The sequence below is a fragment of the Typha latifolia genome, chromosome 1 (assembly GCF_019914945.1).
Source record: "Typha latifolia isolate L0001 chromosome 1, TyphaL0001v2, whole genome shotgun sequence".
Classification (NCBI taxonomy): Eukaryota; Viridiplantae; Streptophyta; class Magnoliopsida; order Poales; family Typhaceae; genus Typha; species Typha latifolia.
This window is the reverse complement of record NC_133086.1, coordinates 2,666,629-2,683,091: the sequence shown is the minus strand read 5'-3', so window position 1 is coordinate 2,683,091 and position 16,463 is coordinate 2,666,629. Positions and strand designations below refer to the sequence as shown.

Below are 16,463 nucleotides of genomic sequence, written 5' to 3'. Positions count from 1 at the left end.
GATCAGAGAACATGTGGATCCCATGTGGGTCCAAATTATTTTTGGCACAGTACAATGTTCCAACTCCTTTACATCCAGAAGTGGGTCACGGATCATGATCCATCCCCAAAAGTTTCGGTGATTGCCAACCGTTTACCCAGGTATATTATTATTTGGAATCCAAGTATTTCTTTTATTTTCTTTTAAGATACGTTAGATAATATAGTAGACGTGTACATTTAACCTTTACGATATGAGTTTTATTAAATATTAAACAATATTATTCGACAGATTCACTAGAATAGAGATAGGTGGAAGAAGGCAAAGAAATTATATTTGAATAGTATGTGAGGCGCAAAATTACTTAAATACATAGTGTTTATTGTTATAATGCAGATATATTTTTCCAATTAGTTTGTCCTCCCTCTTTTCTCGCTTTCGTGTTCTTTTTCTTTATTCAGTTCCTCCCCGTTGACGATAACGGACGATTTCTGCCCTTCTCCTTCGACGGCAACGCCAAATCTCTTGAAAGATCCAGTCAACTCCTCTCCGTCAATATAATTTATATATATATATATATATATATATATATGCTTCTCAGAATAAACAATCTCTCAACTTTTCTTCGATTTGGTGATCTTCGAGTCGCCGTCTCCTCCTCTAGGGTTTTGTGTATATTTAGGGGGAGATAGAGAGAGGAGGAGGTAGAGAAGAGAGAAAGAGAAAAGAGAGCAATGGATCTGGAGAAGAAGCCCATGGTCTCGAATGTGGGGGCGTGGGCAATGAACGTGGTCAGCTCCGTCGGGATCATAATGGCGAACAAGCAGCTTATGTCTCCCAATGGCTACGCTTTTAGCTTTGGTAACCTCTTCGATCTATCTCTTCTTTGTCGCATTCCATTTTGGTACGATTTATCCAACCTACTCGTTATGTTCTGAGGTGTTAGGATCTCAGATCTGTGCGTAGCTGCGTTTAGATGAAGCGATTCTGTACCTTTTTTTTTTTGTGGATTTCTGGTGAATTTATGCAAATATTAAGGCTTTAGATGTCGTTTGAGTAGATGGGGATCAACTTGGACTGTGCCAAGATTCCACTTTTTAACAGTAGGAAGTATCAGATCTAAGCTTCTGTTGAGTATTGTTATTTTGGATTGTCATAATTTTCTAATGATAGTTGGAATTCTGCAGCGACGACCCTAACTGGATTTCATTTTACGGTGACCGCGCTTGTTGGTTTTGTTTCGAATGCAACTGGCTACTCAATGTCTAAGCATGTTCCTCTGTGGGAGCTTTTATGGTTCTCTATTGTTGCGAATATGTCAATTACGGGGATGAACCTTAGTCTCATGTTGAATTCAGTGGGATTTTATCAGGTCTCTTCTTTCGTGCCTTGTTAATAAAGATTACATTTTTGGAGCTTATGTTGGTATATGCCTGAACTTGAGTTGTCTTGTGAAATTTGCAGATCGCAAAGTTGAGCATGATACCGGTGGTTTGTTTGATGGAGTGGATACTCCACAGCAAGAACTACACAATGAAAATAATAATGGCTGTAGTTGTTGTAGCATTTGGTGTTGGTATTTGCACGGTCACTGATGTGGAGGTCAACTTAAAGGGTTTTACTTGTGCATGTGTGGCCGTGTTCTGCACATCTTTGCAACAAATTGTAAGCATCTCTATTTTTCTTCTTTCTCAATATATATTATTTGACCTTGTCTACGGATTGCATCGTGAATAATGTTGCACCCATAACAAAATGTACCGAAGCTGCTGTCTGATTGGTGAGAAACAATTTTAAGCAACAAAGAGTGATGTCTATTATAATATAGTATTTAGATGAAAATTTTACTGCCCTAATGATTCACATTTATAACATCATTCTAAAAATCGAGGTCCTCGTAGTTAGAAGATTATTTGATTTCTAGGATTGGGTCACACATCTATCTGAACTAAAAGGCTTTAACATATTTTAATAGCTGATGGGGTAATATGTTCCTTTTCCAGACAATTGGGTCATTTCAGAAAAAATACAACATTGGTTCCTTTGAGCTCCTGAGCAAAACTGCACCGATCCAAGCAGCTTCTCTTCTTCTGTTTGGCCCTTTTGCAGACTACTACCTTAATGGGCGCTCCCTGCTGAAGTACCACTTTTCTGCTGGGGCAACTGTAAGTATTCCATTCATGATTAGCTCTGCTTGCATATAGAAAGTAGATAGTTTAATCTGATAGTTGAAAACTTTAAAATATGCAATTTCTACATGTGCATTGTGTATGATTAAACAATAAAAATAGTATTCTTGACGAGTTTGCTGCATTTCTATCATTCCAGTTGCAAGAGACCTGTAGTTTGGTTATTGGAGCTAACTAGGCTTGATAGTTGATATCCAGTATAATTAGCAAGCGACATGCACTTGCATTTAGCTATAGACAAGAAATTCACATTCTCCTTTTTCTATCACCATCTTAAGGCATTCTGGGTTGATTCTGATACCGAGTATTTGCTGTCTATTGATTGTGCAGTTCTTCATTCTCCTCTCGTGTTCCCTGGCAGTCTTTTGCAACATGAGTCAATATCTCTGCATCGGTCGATTCTCTGCAACATCCTTCCAGGTCCTGGGTCACATGAAGACCGTGTGTGTGCTAATCCTAGGGTGGATACTATTCGACTCTGCCCTCACTGTGAAGAACATACTCGGAATGCTGCTTGCAGTTCTGGGAATGATAGTCTACAGTTGGGCAGTGGAGTCTGAGAAGCAGCAGGCTAAGCTGGCTTCTTACATTAGGGATGATAACAAGTTGGATGGCGAAGATGTAAAGCTCCTAAAGGAGAAAGTAAACGGTGCCACTGCGCCGGATCTCGAGTTCGGCCAGTTGAAGAGCTGATTCGTTTTCACTGATTCTATTTTCGATTTTCTTTTTCTTTTGATTGCTTGTTGTCCGATTATTCTTCTCTATGAAATTGTTTCCGGTTTCTAGTCTTCGTTCATCAGATTTCCTTAGCCTCCTGTTTATCATAGTTTTCTATGAGATTTTTTTTCTCTAGAGAAGTGGAATTTTACCGTGTCTTAGTTAAAGCATTAGGCCTCATAATGGGTACTATTTTCATCAGACTAATATTCCCAACAGAAGGAATCTAAATCGAGAGATGCTACGAAAATCTTGAGGGGATAGGAGTTACAGGGAAACCCGAGGAAATTAAAAGTTTGCCAGACTTAAATTTTTTTTTTTTTTTAGTAAAGTAACTTCTCGTAAGTAACTGTATAACATACAATATATAAAAAAAGTAAAAGTGTAACTCTTTAAGGCACTTACTTCCCACTCTATTTTCTTAATTTAAACACTATAAAATAATGGACTTTCATAACATTGTTGCTTTCATTCTTTACTTTTACTCAACCAAATACACTCTAAACGCTGGCTGGATAGATCCTGTTTCTTTATTGCAATTGTGCTGTGTACTTGGTCTTCATGATGTAGTGTACTGAAAGAGTATTACGTGGGCTGAAAATTGATAGCCCAATGGGCCCAATAATTGAAGTCGATGGGGCCATATCATAATTAATCTAGTGTAGACTGTTCTCAAATAAATAAATAAAAATAAAAAAAAACCCTAAAACCGTAATAATCGGCCGAACTTTTTAAGTACCAGTTCAGCACGCCCGGCCTCTTCTTAAATTGTGTAGACGATGGGAAGAGTCGGGATTGCGGCGTTAGGGTTTTTACTTCTCACGCTTCCTTCCCGAATCCCTCGAATCTATCTTCTATCTCTTATCATCTCCTCCTCCATATCTTCTTCTTCGTCTTCTCTATCTATCTAGATATCTATATCTCGAGCCTTCATAATCCCAGATGAACTATGGCAAATGTTCATCTGATTCATGGGAGGCCAAAACCGATGATGGAAGCTTCGCTGATAGCGTCTTCTTTCCCTTGGAGGCGTTTCATTAGTAGCTCACCACACAATCTCCTAAAATTCTTCTCTCTTGACATGATATTTCATATTTACCTTTTCTATTTTCACAAAAGTTTCAGTTTTGATGCTTTGTTGCATACAGCCTTCTTGAATCTGGATCTGGACACATTTTTAGGTTTTTTTCTTTTTTAATATGAATTACTGATTCCTTTTCTTCTGTACTTTTTCTCGGTTATACGTTTGAGCATTAGTGTGTTTAAACATGGGATTGCTACCTGATGTCTCATTCATATCTATCAAACTCTAGCTATACAAAGATTGTGAAGCTAGACCGATTATTTTAGCATGCACTCAAAAAAAAAAAACGAGTATCTTTTTTCCCAACCATCCATGAGAAGAAAGAATCATTTTGCAAACGTGAAATTAATTTGCCGAATGAATTTAATTTGAATTACTTGGGTGTCCACAATGAGCTCATGAGAGTGTAATCTTTGCTAAGTGAAATTAATTTAAATTACAAGTTGTGAGCAGATATGTTAGTGCGAATTTTAGTTGATATATCTCTTACAAATATATTTCTTGATCCAAAAACTCGAAAACTATCGATTAAAATGCATTTCAACACTCCTTTAGTTGAAAGCTGAAGCTCTCAAATTTGCGGCGGAAACAATTGAACACAAACTCCCTAATATCGTCATCATCAGGCGCTCGGCAATTCTATAACTTAGATGTTATTTTCTTCTTCCACTCCTCTTATCTCCATTCGCCATTCGGTTGGTTGTGCCGAGTGACTGGAGTTACATTATATATAGAGAAAAAAAATTTCTTTTTGATCACTCATGAGCCTGAAATCTAAATATAGGCCAGACAAAGAGCCTCATTCCTAGAAAATCTGATAGAAATTTATTAGATCTGTTGGCTTTTCATAAAAATTATTATATGTTATATAGGGACATATCAGGTGCTAATAAATTTAGGTATTTCAGGTAATGTGAATTACCATATTACTTTAGTATTAGAATCAAAATAGAGAATAATAGGGTGTAAAGCGTAATAAGTCTAACGTACAGGGTGATAAGTGCAAATATCATATAATACATTGTTACTCCACAAAGCTTCGAGCAGGGTTGAAATGGAGCGTAGCTTCTCCGACAAGCTCAAATCCTTCATGGAATCCGGTATCTACCCTTTGCTCGGGTCTACTGTCATCTTCCTCGATCCCGTGCGACTCCTTAATGAATCCTACTCCCGGTTTACCATCTCTCCTTCGGCTTACTACTCCCGTCGCTTCGACTCCAACCCTAACGGAGATCTCGGAAGAGAAGGCGAAGCTGAGAACCTCTCAGAATCCAAGAAGCGGAAGCGGAAGCGCAAACCCAAGCTTAGCGATCTAAACGAGCGGGAAAGAGAGGCGGAGAAGCGCCATCAGGTGATCCTTGTTTAAATCTCATCTCTTGTTTCGCTTAAAAAAAATCGAAAAATGGAATTCTTTTGTAATGTAATTGATAGGATGCGAGGCCTTTGTTGTTGAGAGCGCATAGAGCACTACTTGAAGCTTCCGATCTCTTGGAGATGCTTCCCAAGATAATTGACAATGGGAGCTCATCACATTGCCGGAGAAGAGCTGACGAAGTTAATTTTGTTGAACTGGGGAAGCTTTGGCAAGCGCCTCTCTTTGAGATGTCTTTGTGTTCCGGAGCTCCAAATAATGTTGACGAAGGTAATGGTTGTTGATAGTTATAGTGCTCATATGCAAGAAACACGTTGTAACACAATAACGAAAAATGATTCAAATATTGTAGATTAGGTGAATGTAACAGATGCATCCTATATCCTCTGAGATTACTTTTAAGTCGTTTGCCTGTGCATGTTGATGAAGTACTATACCAGTAGATAGTTGCACTAATATCTGATCCCAAAATTCACCATTTGAGCATCATTTTATGATTATGGCTTACCAGGTGTGGAGTTTGACCATTGTGTTGAAAGGACAGTAATTCCATTATTTAATAACCTAATCAGCAATGAAGCAAATGATGATGAAGAGGCTAAATTTCAAAGCAGTCGCTATATTTTACCCAGCAGAAGCTGCTTCCAGATGGTGTGAATTTTATCAATTACATTATGCTAATGTGGATTAGTTATTTTACAATCAAACTTCTTCATAGGGCTTGCAGGAGACATCCTGTCAAATAGATGGCTTAAGATTTGCTTATAATTTGCTATTACTGACATTCCTCTTTCTTTTGCATTTATATGTGGAATATGGTGATACAATAATATGGAAAGTCTGACTTGAGGCAAGTTCGTGATCTCATTCCTGGTAACTTTCCTGATTTTTTACTAACTCATGTATAATAATTCATTACCTATTTTTAGGCAATTCATGTTCTGATATTTCTATTCCTTGATAAAATAGCATATGACTAATGAGACAATGCCAATTTGTTTCCAGATAAGTCTAATGAAGGATTTAATCTTATAGTCATTGATCCACCATGGGAGAATGGAAGTGTTCATCAGAAAGCAGCGTGGGTTCCTTATTCACTGATTAATAACTTCATATTTGGAGTCTGGAGCAATTGTTTCCAAACTTTTGTTGTGTTTTGTGCTATATCCTTGGTAGAAGAAATACAATATGACATAGTTCATCATTAGCTGACATAATTGAATTCCAAGAGGAATTTTCTGACTTTTAATCTTGTATAAATCTGGCATTAACCAAATATATTAAAATTTCCATTAACATAACCAGTGAAGTTATTTTATTTTGTTTTGTCTGTGATTTGATTTGTTCTTTTTATAGATGTTCTTTGTCCAAAGAGAAAATTGGATATACAAAAAAGATTCAGATCGTTGTAGCTAAGCTTAGGAAAAAGGTTGCCAGTAGGGTTACAAACCTCCTCTTGTGTCCTATATAGATTTACATGCTCTTGGAGAAGGATGAGAGAACAAACCACTTTTCATTGTCTAGCAGCAGGACTGCAGAAGTTTAGGCTGTGTGACAGTATACATTACTTCATCTAATGGTACCAGGTTCTTTTTCTTTGAAATAATACCAGTGGAAAAAAGTTATGCATATCGCTTATTGTGGGCATAATGTGTATGACCATGTTTTTCATTGATCTATGAAAACATGTGATCTAATGGAGTATCTTTTGGGATACCTTTTATGAAAGTTATACTCTGATCATTTGTATGCAGTTTGTTCAAAAGTGAATGCTTAAAATTTGTTTTATTGGTTTTAAGACATGTCATCTATGACATCTTACCTATAGTATGATTTCATATTTCAGGCAAACAATATTTTGAGGTGTCACTGTTGTAGAAATTTCCTTGTAGGTACCCTACATTGCCTAACAAATACTTTTTGTATCTGCCTGTGAAAGAACTTGCTCATACAGAAGGAGCCCTTGTGGCTTTATGGATGACAAATCGAGAGAAATTGCGCATCTTTGTTGAGAAAGAACTATTTCCTGCTTGGGGAGTGACTGATGCTGCAATCTTTTACTGGATGAAGGTGGGATGAGAGTACCAAATTTTCTCCTATTTGACCATTTCTTAGCCTATTCCTCAACACAGTAAAGTATGTTGTTCTTTTACTGTATGCTGTAGAAACTGCCAGATAATTAAATCACAATTTCAGCTGTGATTGAATTTTTGGTCTGAAACATTCTATAGGTGAAACCAGATGGCTCCTTGATTTGTGATTTGGACTCATTTCATCACAGACCATATGAGTGCCTTCTTCTCGGATATGTTAATGTGGTGATTTTCTCTATCAATGGCTTACATAATCTCTAGTGATCTGCATAGATTTTCTTTTCATAAGCAGATATTTTCTTCTCTTTTTAGTCCTTCTCTTTTCTTGCAGAATGTTGATTCTCAATGCCTAGCAACACACAAGTGTTTGAGAAGCTGTCAAGTCATTGTAAGCGTTCCTGGTGCTCATTCAAGGAAGCCTCCACTGGGAAGTATCCTAACCAGAAGCTTGTTTCATCCTCTAAATCTTGTTTATAATTGAGTAACCTTAAAATCTACTGGATTATATAGTTTAAAGTACATCATCTAAATCTAAATGCCATGTCTGAAGATCCTTTGTTATTTCCAATTTAATGTCCATTTTGGCCATATAGGAACCAAGGCCGTTGAATACTTGATTATAGACACATACCAATGGTTCCCTGTTCTCTCCTTGGCACTCTGTTTTTTTTTTTTTTTTTTTTTTTTTGGCATAGGAATTTCTCTTGGTTCACTATTTTATCTGAACTTTTTACAATGTTTGCCCTGTGTTTTAATAATAGTATGGTTATTGCCCTAAATTTAAAATATTTACAAATTGGACCAGCATTTTTGAGCTTTGCCCTGGAGACCCTGGATTAGATGGATCCTGGCATCGTTTGTGACAGGATTTTTTTTTCCACTCACTTTCTCTAAGAAAGAATCTCTTCCTCTTTGTGACCCGAGCTGCCAGTCTGCATTACTGCCCGGACCAAAAACCTGCTGCTACTGGCTCCATCCCTTAGCCTCATGATCCACCTCTGCTACTACTCGTTCTTCCAAAACCCACAATCACTGATTTGATATTCTTCATATCAGTTTAAGTTGATGGTATCTTGGTACTGTTATTAACTTATCGTTTAAGTCTATCTATTACATTAAACTGTAGGGTAGTTATTGGACAAAAATTAAAGCCCTGGTGCTCGACTTGTAATACTGCAAATGAAGGGTGTGAGGTGCTTTATCAGAATGTAAGGTGTAAATGGTCATTTTTCATGAATTACATGACATAGTAGATGATGTGCATAATATGATCTAGAATTGCGTGACATATTTGAATTACCAGATAGGTGCTTCTGGTTTCTATGGAATAGCTTATTTTCTGACCTTCACAAACTCTATTTTATTCTGTACCTCTGTAGCATCTGAAACTTCTTTTGGTTATTTAACTGTTAATGATTATTTAATTAATCTATGTAGTAAAGATATACATGAGTTAATTCTCAAAACGTGGGAAAGAGACTAGCACGTATATCTTTTGATAGACATTTTTTTAGGTAGCTACTGACTTGTGGTTTTTATGGAAAAAACTAATTCTTAAATTTTCTTTTGGCGAACTCTTATCCAAAATTTATCCTCATCTCTTCTGTACTTTATCCTTTTAACTTGTTTGAAGCAGCACTTCTATTTGGCAAATATTACAACTAATCTAATCATAAGAGTTACTTAGTTCAATCCTTAACCATCTTGAGAATTACTGTTGGAACATATACCAGGCCCCAAGCCTGCAAAATGTATAGAACTTTTTGCTAGAGAGATGGTGGCCGGATGGACCTCCTGGGGAAATGAACCGCTTCACTTTCAAGATTCAACGTACTTTCTGGAAAAAGAAGGAAATATTGCGTCCCCTGGAGGGATTAATTCCCTTGGCAACAATTAGTTTGTCTGGGATGCAGCTGAAAACCAGGTTGGGTCCTTTCTATTATCTGTATACACAATTATATCCTCCAATCTCTTAAGCTTTTTGTTTAAGTAATGATTTGCATCATGTAAAGAAGATATGAGTCTTCACTACTAGGTTCAATGAGAAACTTGGTTTTGAAATTCTTGTTGCAATGTTGCTTATGGAGCTCCTAGTCTACTCCTTTCCTGTCTGGAATTTTGGATGATTTACAGAAGTTGGATTTTCTTATACTTGCGTAGATAATATCCTTCAGATTAGAACTTATGGAACAAGATCCTTCTCTAATTAATCTCTCGGGTAATACACGATCCTTTAGTCCCTGAATAAAGATTCTACAATACGAATAATGGAAAGATGACCGTCACTTGCTCATTATTAGTCACTTCCATTGGAGCTAAGAACTGACTAGTATTGTTTGTTTGTTCTTAGCAATCCATGCAGTTCTTCTCTTCCATGATGACTCCTGATGAAGAAAGCATTTAATCATCTCGACTACTGTACAAGTTGCTTATCAAATTGTGATTAGGAAGCTGCTCTTGCTGGAGACTTGAAAGCCTATCCAAGAGTGGACCATCACGATTGCAATTTCAGCGTAGCCTAATGAGCTGTCATTGCTGACTCCCAGAGCTATATAAAAGGCCATACAACTGAAGATCTGTTGCTTTTCATGCATGTTTTTCATTTTTTCAAGAATTCTGAGGACTCGATTAAGCATAAGAGACTGGTTCTTCTGCAGATTCGTGTTAATGTTTGATACTACCTCTTTGTGGTTACCAGGTCTGCTTCGGCATCATTCATCAAAGGCTATTCATTAAATTACACCTGTTGTCCATCCTTTGCAAACAAATGGATGTAGACTGTGAAGGGATCTTTGCCGTCTTGTTGTAGAAAACTTCCAGTAATTCAAATGAATGAGATACTGCTAAGACATTGAAAAGCTATATTCTATCTCTAGATCACTGTACAACCTGATGCAAAGTGTTCGGAAAAATATAAAAGCTCTTCATCCATGCCCTTCATATTTATCTTTTTAGGACAAAGAGAGATATAAGATTTGATGTATTTAAGGATGTAATATGAACATTAAGAACTTAAGTGCTTTAACCGTTTTAAAAGATAATTATCTATTTCTTAATTATAATTTCAGTTTTTAAAAAATAGTATTTTTAAGGGATTGGTATGTCCCTTTTTTATCATCAGATTAGTATTCTTAATAATTTAGAGAGGTATTAAAGTATTTGCCAAAATATAATCTTCATTTCAGATTGTCTCTCTGCTTTACTCACTGGATTTATCGAATAAAATGATATCTCGTTGGTCATACAATCTTTATCAATTGCTTGTAATTTAATCCTTTTGTCGTGTAAACTGACTGCGAAGTTTCACCCTGTTGATCATGGCTGCCAAGTACTCGCCATGAAACAAACGTGCCCACTCACCGGTTGCTTCTCAATGTCTCCATTTGAGTACGTACTTTATCTCCGTGCAACACTATTTTACAAGAAGATGGAAACTACCACTGAGTACTTGGCACTGTAACTCTTTTCCTAATAAACTAGACGGATCTCTTTATCTTTTAATATTTCATTGATTTTATGGACAAACGAGAAAAATGACATCAAACTGAAAAATGTATTACGTACATGACACATGTCGTGTAAATTAAAGATGAAATAAGATCATTTCTTCAGAATAAACTAAATGTATATATTGAATGGAATCCATGGATTACCAATAGCCAATATAGCTGAATATTTGGTGATGAAGAAGACTAATTTTTCACTCGTATAAATATTAGTGGAGCCTGACCTTCTCCACCACTCTCTTCTCTTCTTACCCACTTCCCACCACCTGATATAAGTGATAAATCTCCACTTTCTATTCACTTTCCTCCTTCCCTATTATTTTCTATCCTTTTTCCCATTTATACCCACCCCCTCACCGTTACGGTCGACGCTTATTATTACTTGGGAAGATTCACATCCCCTTCTTCCTCCTCTTCCAATTAAACCGTCGAGCTTCAATCCAATTCCAATTATTCTTATCCATAAACCCCCCGCTCAATTCCCATGTCTTGCTTTGCTATACATCTCTTATCCAACCCCATGGTGGGCTCCTTAACCCACCTCTCCCCCCGCTCCTCTATACCCTGGCGCCCGACCGCCTCCTCCCCCCTCCGCCGAGGTCAACCCCGCCGCCACCACCGCCTCGCCATCTCCGCCGCCTCCGCTGAGGTTAACGCCTCGACCACCACCGCCGCGGCGGTCGACTTCGACTTCAAGTCGTACATGGTCTCCAAGGCGGCGGCGATTAACGCTGCCCTCGACGCTGCCGTCCCCCTCGCCCATCCGGAGCCCATCCACGCCGCCATGCGCTACTCCCTCCTCGCCGGGGGCAAGCGTGTCCGCCCCATCCTCTGCCTCGCCGCCTGCGACCTAGTCGTCGGAGCTGGTGGCGACCTCGTCGCCCTTGCCCCCGCCGCCGCCGTCGAGATGATCCACACCATGTCGCTGATCCATGACGACCTCCCATGCATGGATAACGACGACCTCCGCCGCGGCCAGCCCACCTGCCACCGCGCCTTCGGCGAGCCAATCGCTGTCCTCGCCGGCGACGCCCTCCTCGCGCTGGCCTTCCAACACCTCTCCGATCCCACATCCTATCCTGCCCCAGTCCCCGCCGCCCGCATTGTCCGAGCTGTCGCCGAGCTGGCGAAGGCGATCGGTGCTGAGGGGCTCGTGGCGGGCCAGGTGGTCGACATCGAGTCTACTGGCCTCGACATCCCAGTTGGCCTTGATCGTCTGGAATACATCCATGTCCACAAGACCGCCGTGCTCCTCGAGGCTTCGGTAGTCATGGGGGCTATCATAGGCGGCGGTACAGATGAACAAATTGAGCGGTTGCGGCGGTATGCAAGGTGCATTGGGTTGCTCTTCCAGGTGGTTGACGATATCCTTGATGTGACCAAGTCGTCGCAGGAGTTGGGGAAGACGGCTGGGAAGGATTTGGCCAGTGATAAGACGACGTATCCAAAACTAATTGGATTGGAGAAGTCGAGGGAGTTTGCGGAGGAGCTGCTGCGGGATGCTAAGAGTCAGATTGCAGCGTTTGATCCAGTAAAAGTGGCGCCTTTGGTTCACTTGGCTAATTATATTGCATACAGGCAAAAATAAAGATATTGTAGCTGATGGGTAGAGTTAGATGGAGTTCGGAAGCTGCTCCGATTTAAGTTATCATCATCTTATCAATGGGTAGGCCGCCGATGCTCACTGCATTGTTTCTTGCTGCTCTACTTGTTAGTGATGTTGTTCTTCTATTTATATTTCTTCCTCAATTAGATGTTTGGCAACATGGTTTAGTGTTATGATATTATGTAGCCCATTAGTTTTATCAATTATGGAAGAGACCCACCATTGACTTTCTGCATTACCATTCGCCTTCTACTTACAGGACTCTATGCAATGACTGCTGAGTTTTATAGTCAATGTTCCTTTAAATGTTACCTCTCCGTATTTCAAGCCTGCTCCATATGTTGTTTCCTGTTAGAATCTCAATGACAGGAGCTTTACAAAACCTTAATATTTCTGTTGGCATGTCATATATTTAATTTCCGACTCGGCTTAGAATTTTCTGTTTGCGTAATCTTAAAGAGAAGGGACGGACATTTCTCTTAATTTATGGCTGCAGATGGGCGGGCTATTTTGTTTAGTAAATATGTTTGATAATCAAACTGGGCTTGGAACTCAAAGTTTATGTTTGAGCTTGGTTTGTTACCAGTTAAAAAGAGTTTGAACAAGCTTTTATGAATCAAAGCAGAGCATTATGTTGATTTTACAGTATGAAATTCTTCAAGCTTGGTCTTCTTTATGTACCGAGTCTTAGACAAGCCTTAACTTGGGTCGTTCAATACAGACAAGCAAAACTAGCTATTGTTGTGCCAAACTTGAGCTGTTCATGAGTACATCTCTATATTTGAAGCATTCCTTGGGCAGGTAATTTTTTTTCTTTTTCCTGAAGGAAACAGATAAAAACTCGATAGTTAACCTAAACTGATAAAGTAAAGTAAAATATCCCTCTCCTTACTTTTCTAGTGCCAAGCACCACATGAAATAGATGAAGCTTCTCTTCATGGACATACATTGCTTAGCACACATTGGTAACATGTGAAATACTGGAATTGATTGACCTGGATGTGATCATTTTCCTTCTTCTTTTTCTGCTTATCATTTATTGTGTTTTTGACAAGCTGTCACATCCCTTGGAGAATGTGAGGAAGGCATGGGAATATGTCTCTAGTTGCACTTGGTTTATGGTGATCAAATTCTGGATCTGCAGCTAATAATGTGGTTGGCTGGAACTAGTGGGTCAAAAGCACCAAATTCTAGATTTTAAAAGTCTGATGCTGAAAAACAAGTGATTTTTATTGTATCTCCTGTTTCTGATTTTAGACATTTCAGATCTTGATTTCGCAATGCCAATAAAGTGACTTATATGAATAGAATGAAATTGTTTACAGGACTTTCTCTATCACAAACAGGACTTTTGTGAATGGTTCCAACTACTAATTTGGTGGGGTAATACTTCCTAAGGGCTGCTGGTCTAGGTGTTAAGCAACTATATATTCATTTATATTATATCATATAAAACTTACCCTGTAACTTGTTGAGTAGGCTATACCAAGCTGCATAATTATTTTTATTTCATAGGGTATCCTTGCTGTGTTTTGATTACTGCACATGACAGCATTTCCTTAAGATTAGATCTTTAGCAGAGACAGCATATTTTTTAAAAGTGCATGCTTTAGTTTGCACGTTGGAATGTAGAGAATTAATCATTTTCAAGAAAGAAAAGTCAATGACTAATAAATTCTGATACTTACTGGTCGATGTTTAATGTTAGAGAATTTTATTTGGTTCTTCCTTTGGTGTTGTTTAGATAGCATGAATATATCACCCATTCATATCCAATACAACGAATAGTATTATTTCTCACAAATACTTTTAATGTGATATTATTTTATCCATTAATAGTGATAGTTATAAAATAGAGAAAGAAACTATCAATGGACACGATGATATTATATTATCTTGTTTGTAGAACGTTTGTAAAATGTTTATGGGTATAGCATTACTTCTAAAACCTAGAGACTACCGAAGAGAAAATGCAAAAAGAGGAGTCCAAGTAGAAAAATATGACTAGCTAACCTTTTTTGCACAGTTCTGATAAGAATGAGTTCAGCAATGCATAGGCTTTACATTGGGCAATTCCCCTGCTTTTGTAGTCCATCGTGTAATATTTGGTGTCAACCTGATAAGATAAGATGACTGTAAACAATTGTGATCAACCTGATAAGATGACTGCTCTTTGTTGATGATCACTATCTTGTAGAGGCTGGCTTTAATAATCTTAAGCAGCAATGCTGTTAACCTTTTCACAGATTTAATCTGCTTTGTTATCGAATAGAAACAGTTGTGGTCAATCTGATAAAATGACTGTCCTTTGTTGATGATCATTATCTTGTCGAGGCTGGCTTTGACAATCTGAGGCAACAATTGTGCTCAAGCTTTGGTTATGTTTATCATCTCAGTACCAACTCTGCGGAAATCCAAATATGTGCTCCACTGAAATGTACTCTCTACTTCTCAGGTATGTATACAAATGGTTAAAGGCTATTTAAGAGAAAAGATCCAGCATTTGCATTGATGCAGCTCCTGAAGGGAACATGTTATTTTCTTCATTGATGGATAGAAATACTCATCAATAAGAGCTTATCCTTCTGTATGGTTTTTATTCCCAACGATAAGGAAATTCTTTCTATGTGGAAAAGTTGTATTTATTCCAGCATTTCGGTTTATTTATGAGAAGATATTTGTGTACGTGAATTTCTGCATGGCAGTAGTTAGGTGTTTACATAAAAGAACTGAATATTTTTATATTCAGAGCAGATAATTATTCTATTCCAGGTAAAATGAACTCAAATTTAAACTCAATCTGATCTTTGGAGTAAAGTTGGTTGCTTTAAAGTCTCACTGGAGATACATCTCTTGCTTGTTATGTCTCAAACATTGCTGTTTTTATGAAAGCTTCAAAAGAACTGAAAATAAACCAATTATAAAGCCAAAGGCCAAAGATATAGTTCACATATTTCTCGTGTCAATAAGGTTAATCTCGATGTTAATTCTGGAAAAAGGTGAATTATCTCAAGTAGTTATTATACCAGCTTATCTTTAAAAAGATATATAATACCTTCTCAAGCTTTTCGCATCCTAGTTTTCATTTCCAGTAGGACTAAACCTCACATTGCCTCGAAGTTAATGTTAGATTAATGGCTTAATATGATAAATCGATTTCAAAGCTAAGTGTAATACTCAATTGCATGGATAAAGGAGGACAAGCACACCTGTGATGGAATATTTATATATAAAGAATTGGTTGGTAGTTAGTTAGATTTTATATATAAAGAATGGCTCAAATCAGACTGGATTTTGTTAATTTCCTCCTGGATTTAAAGCAGAGTCGGTCAACATCCATCCACAAAAGAAGCCCAAGGCCCAAGTTTAGATCATTAGACAAATAATTAAATCTCGACATCACGTAGCAATTTGCATGCCTCGTCGTATTATTAGTTGCTAATTAATTAAAGCTCGAGGAAACCTCCTCTCTACGCACTACACGCGCGGGCGCGGCTCCACGAGGGTCCCCACTATATTAATTAGCCGAGACGCGGACGATTGGGACCCACGTGCCCACGTGCAAAAACGTTCCAAGTTCCCCAATTCCAACTTTTCTTTATGTCATCACTAATAATTTAATACACGCCAAGATGGTAGACGTTAATTAAGCTAATATATATATATATATATATATATATATATATATATATATGTTATATAGGGGAAGGGGGGAAATATCTCTTACTGTTTTCTTTTTAGTGTATTATCTATTTATTATGTCACTAAATAAATTTTACATGTCAGTAATAGTATTTAACACAGTCTGGGGGAACTTCTCAGCTGGCCTAGCAAATCAACATTGTTAGGTTTTCAATTTAAATAAATAAATAAAACTCTCCTCTTCATTTGAAGTCTTCTCCTTCTCCTCTTTTGTA

General features: G+C 37.9%; 3 protein-coding genes and 1 non-coding gene across 4 annotated transcripts; all 4 read left to right on the top strand.

Moving 5' to 3' along the window:
* The first annotated feature begins 578 nt into the window (after nucleotides 1-578).
* Nucleotides 579-2,964, top strand: LOC140780716 (UDP-rhamnose/UDP-galactose transporter 3-like). Its single transcript, XM_073126441.1, has 5 exons — nucleotides 579-840; nucleotides 1,167-1,351; nucleotides 1,444-1,644; nucleotides 1,983-2,144; nucleotides 2,499-2,964. Exons 1-5 carry the CDS (start codon nucleotides 714-716, stop codon nucleotides 2,859-2,861), a joined length of 1,038 nt encoding a protein of 345 aa, XP_072982542.1. The 5' UTR covers nucleotides 579-713; the 3' UTR covers nucleotides 2,862-2,964.
* Nucleotides 2,965-3,820: 856 nt separating this feature from the next.
* Nucleotides 3,821-3,943, top strand: LOC140780817 (small nucleolar RNA snoR83). Its single transcript, XR_012107579.1, has one exon. It is a non-coding gene; the product is annotated as a small nucleolar RNA snoR83 (small nucleolar RNA).
* A 382-nt stretch (nucleotides 3,944-4,325) lies between these two features.
* Nucleotides 4,326-10,296, top strand: LOC140799176 (methyltransferase-like protein 2). Its single transcript, XM_073153350.1, has 10 exons — nucleotides 4,326-5,320; nucleotides 5,401-5,611; nucleotides 5,853-5,992; nucleotides 6,181-6,214; nucleotides 6,347-6,422; nucleotides 7,234-7,411; nucleotides 7,573-7,659; nucleotides 7,766-7,865; nucleotides 9,144-9,358; nucleotides 9,785-10,296. Exons 1-9 carry the CDS (start codon nucleotides 5,024-5,026, stop codon nucleotides 9,329-9,331), a joined length of 1,311 nt encoding a protein of 436 aa, XP_073009451.1. The 5' UTR covers nucleotides 4,326-5,023; the 3' UTR covers nucleotides 9,332-9,358; nucleotides 9,785-10,296.
* Nucleotides 10,297-11,095: 799 nt separating this feature from the next.
* Nucleotides 11,096-15,231, top strand: LOC140799181 (geranylgeranyl pyrophosphate synthase 7, chloroplastic-like). Its single transcript, XM_073153364.1, has 2 exons — nucleotides 11,096-12,606; nucleotides 15,002-15,231. Exon 1 carries the CDS (start codon nucleotides 11,425-11,427, stop codon nucleotides 12,526-12,528), a length of 1,104 nt encoding a protein of 367 aa, XP_073009465.1. The 5' UTR covers nucleotides 11,096-11,424; the 3' UTR covers nucleotides 12,529-12,606; nucleotides 15,002-15,231.
* Nucleotides 15,232-16,463: the final 1,232 nt, after the last annotated feature.

What these genes read in the sequence shown, in the direction of transcription:
- LOC140780716 (XM_073126441.1), top strand. Translation starts at nt 714, where the DNA reads ATGGATCTGGAGAAGAAGCCCATGGTCTCGAATGTGGGGGCGTGGGCA. An exon ending in GCACATCTTTGCAACAAATT is followed by an intron (nt 1,645 to 1,982) that starts GTAAGCATCTCT and finishes TTCCTTTTCCAG; the next exon opens with ACAATTGGGTCATTTCAGAA. An exon ending in ACTTTTCTGCTGGGGCAACT is followed by an intron (nt 2,145 to 2,498) that starts GTAAGTATTCCA and finishes TTGATTGTGCAG; the next exon opens with TTCTTCATTCTCCTCTCGTG.
- LOC140799176 (XM_073153350.1), top strand. Translation starts at nt 5,024, where the DNA reads ATGGAGCGTAGCTTCTCCGACAAGCTCAAATCCTTCATGGAATCCGGT. An exon ending in AGTGTTCATCAGAAAGCAGC is followed by an intron (nt 6,423 to 7,233) that starts GTGGGTTCCTTA and finishes ATTTCCTTGTAG; the next exon opens with GTACCCTACATTGCCTAACA. An exon ending in CAATCTTTTACTGGATGAAG is followed by an intron (nt 7,412 to 7,572) that starts GTGGGATGAGAG and finishes AACATTCTATAG; the next exon opens with GTGAAACCAGATGGCTCCTT.
- LOC140799181 (XM_073153364.1), top strand. Translation starts at nt 11,425, where the DNA reads ATGTCTTGCTTTGCTATACATCTCTTATCCAACCCCATGGTGGGCTCC.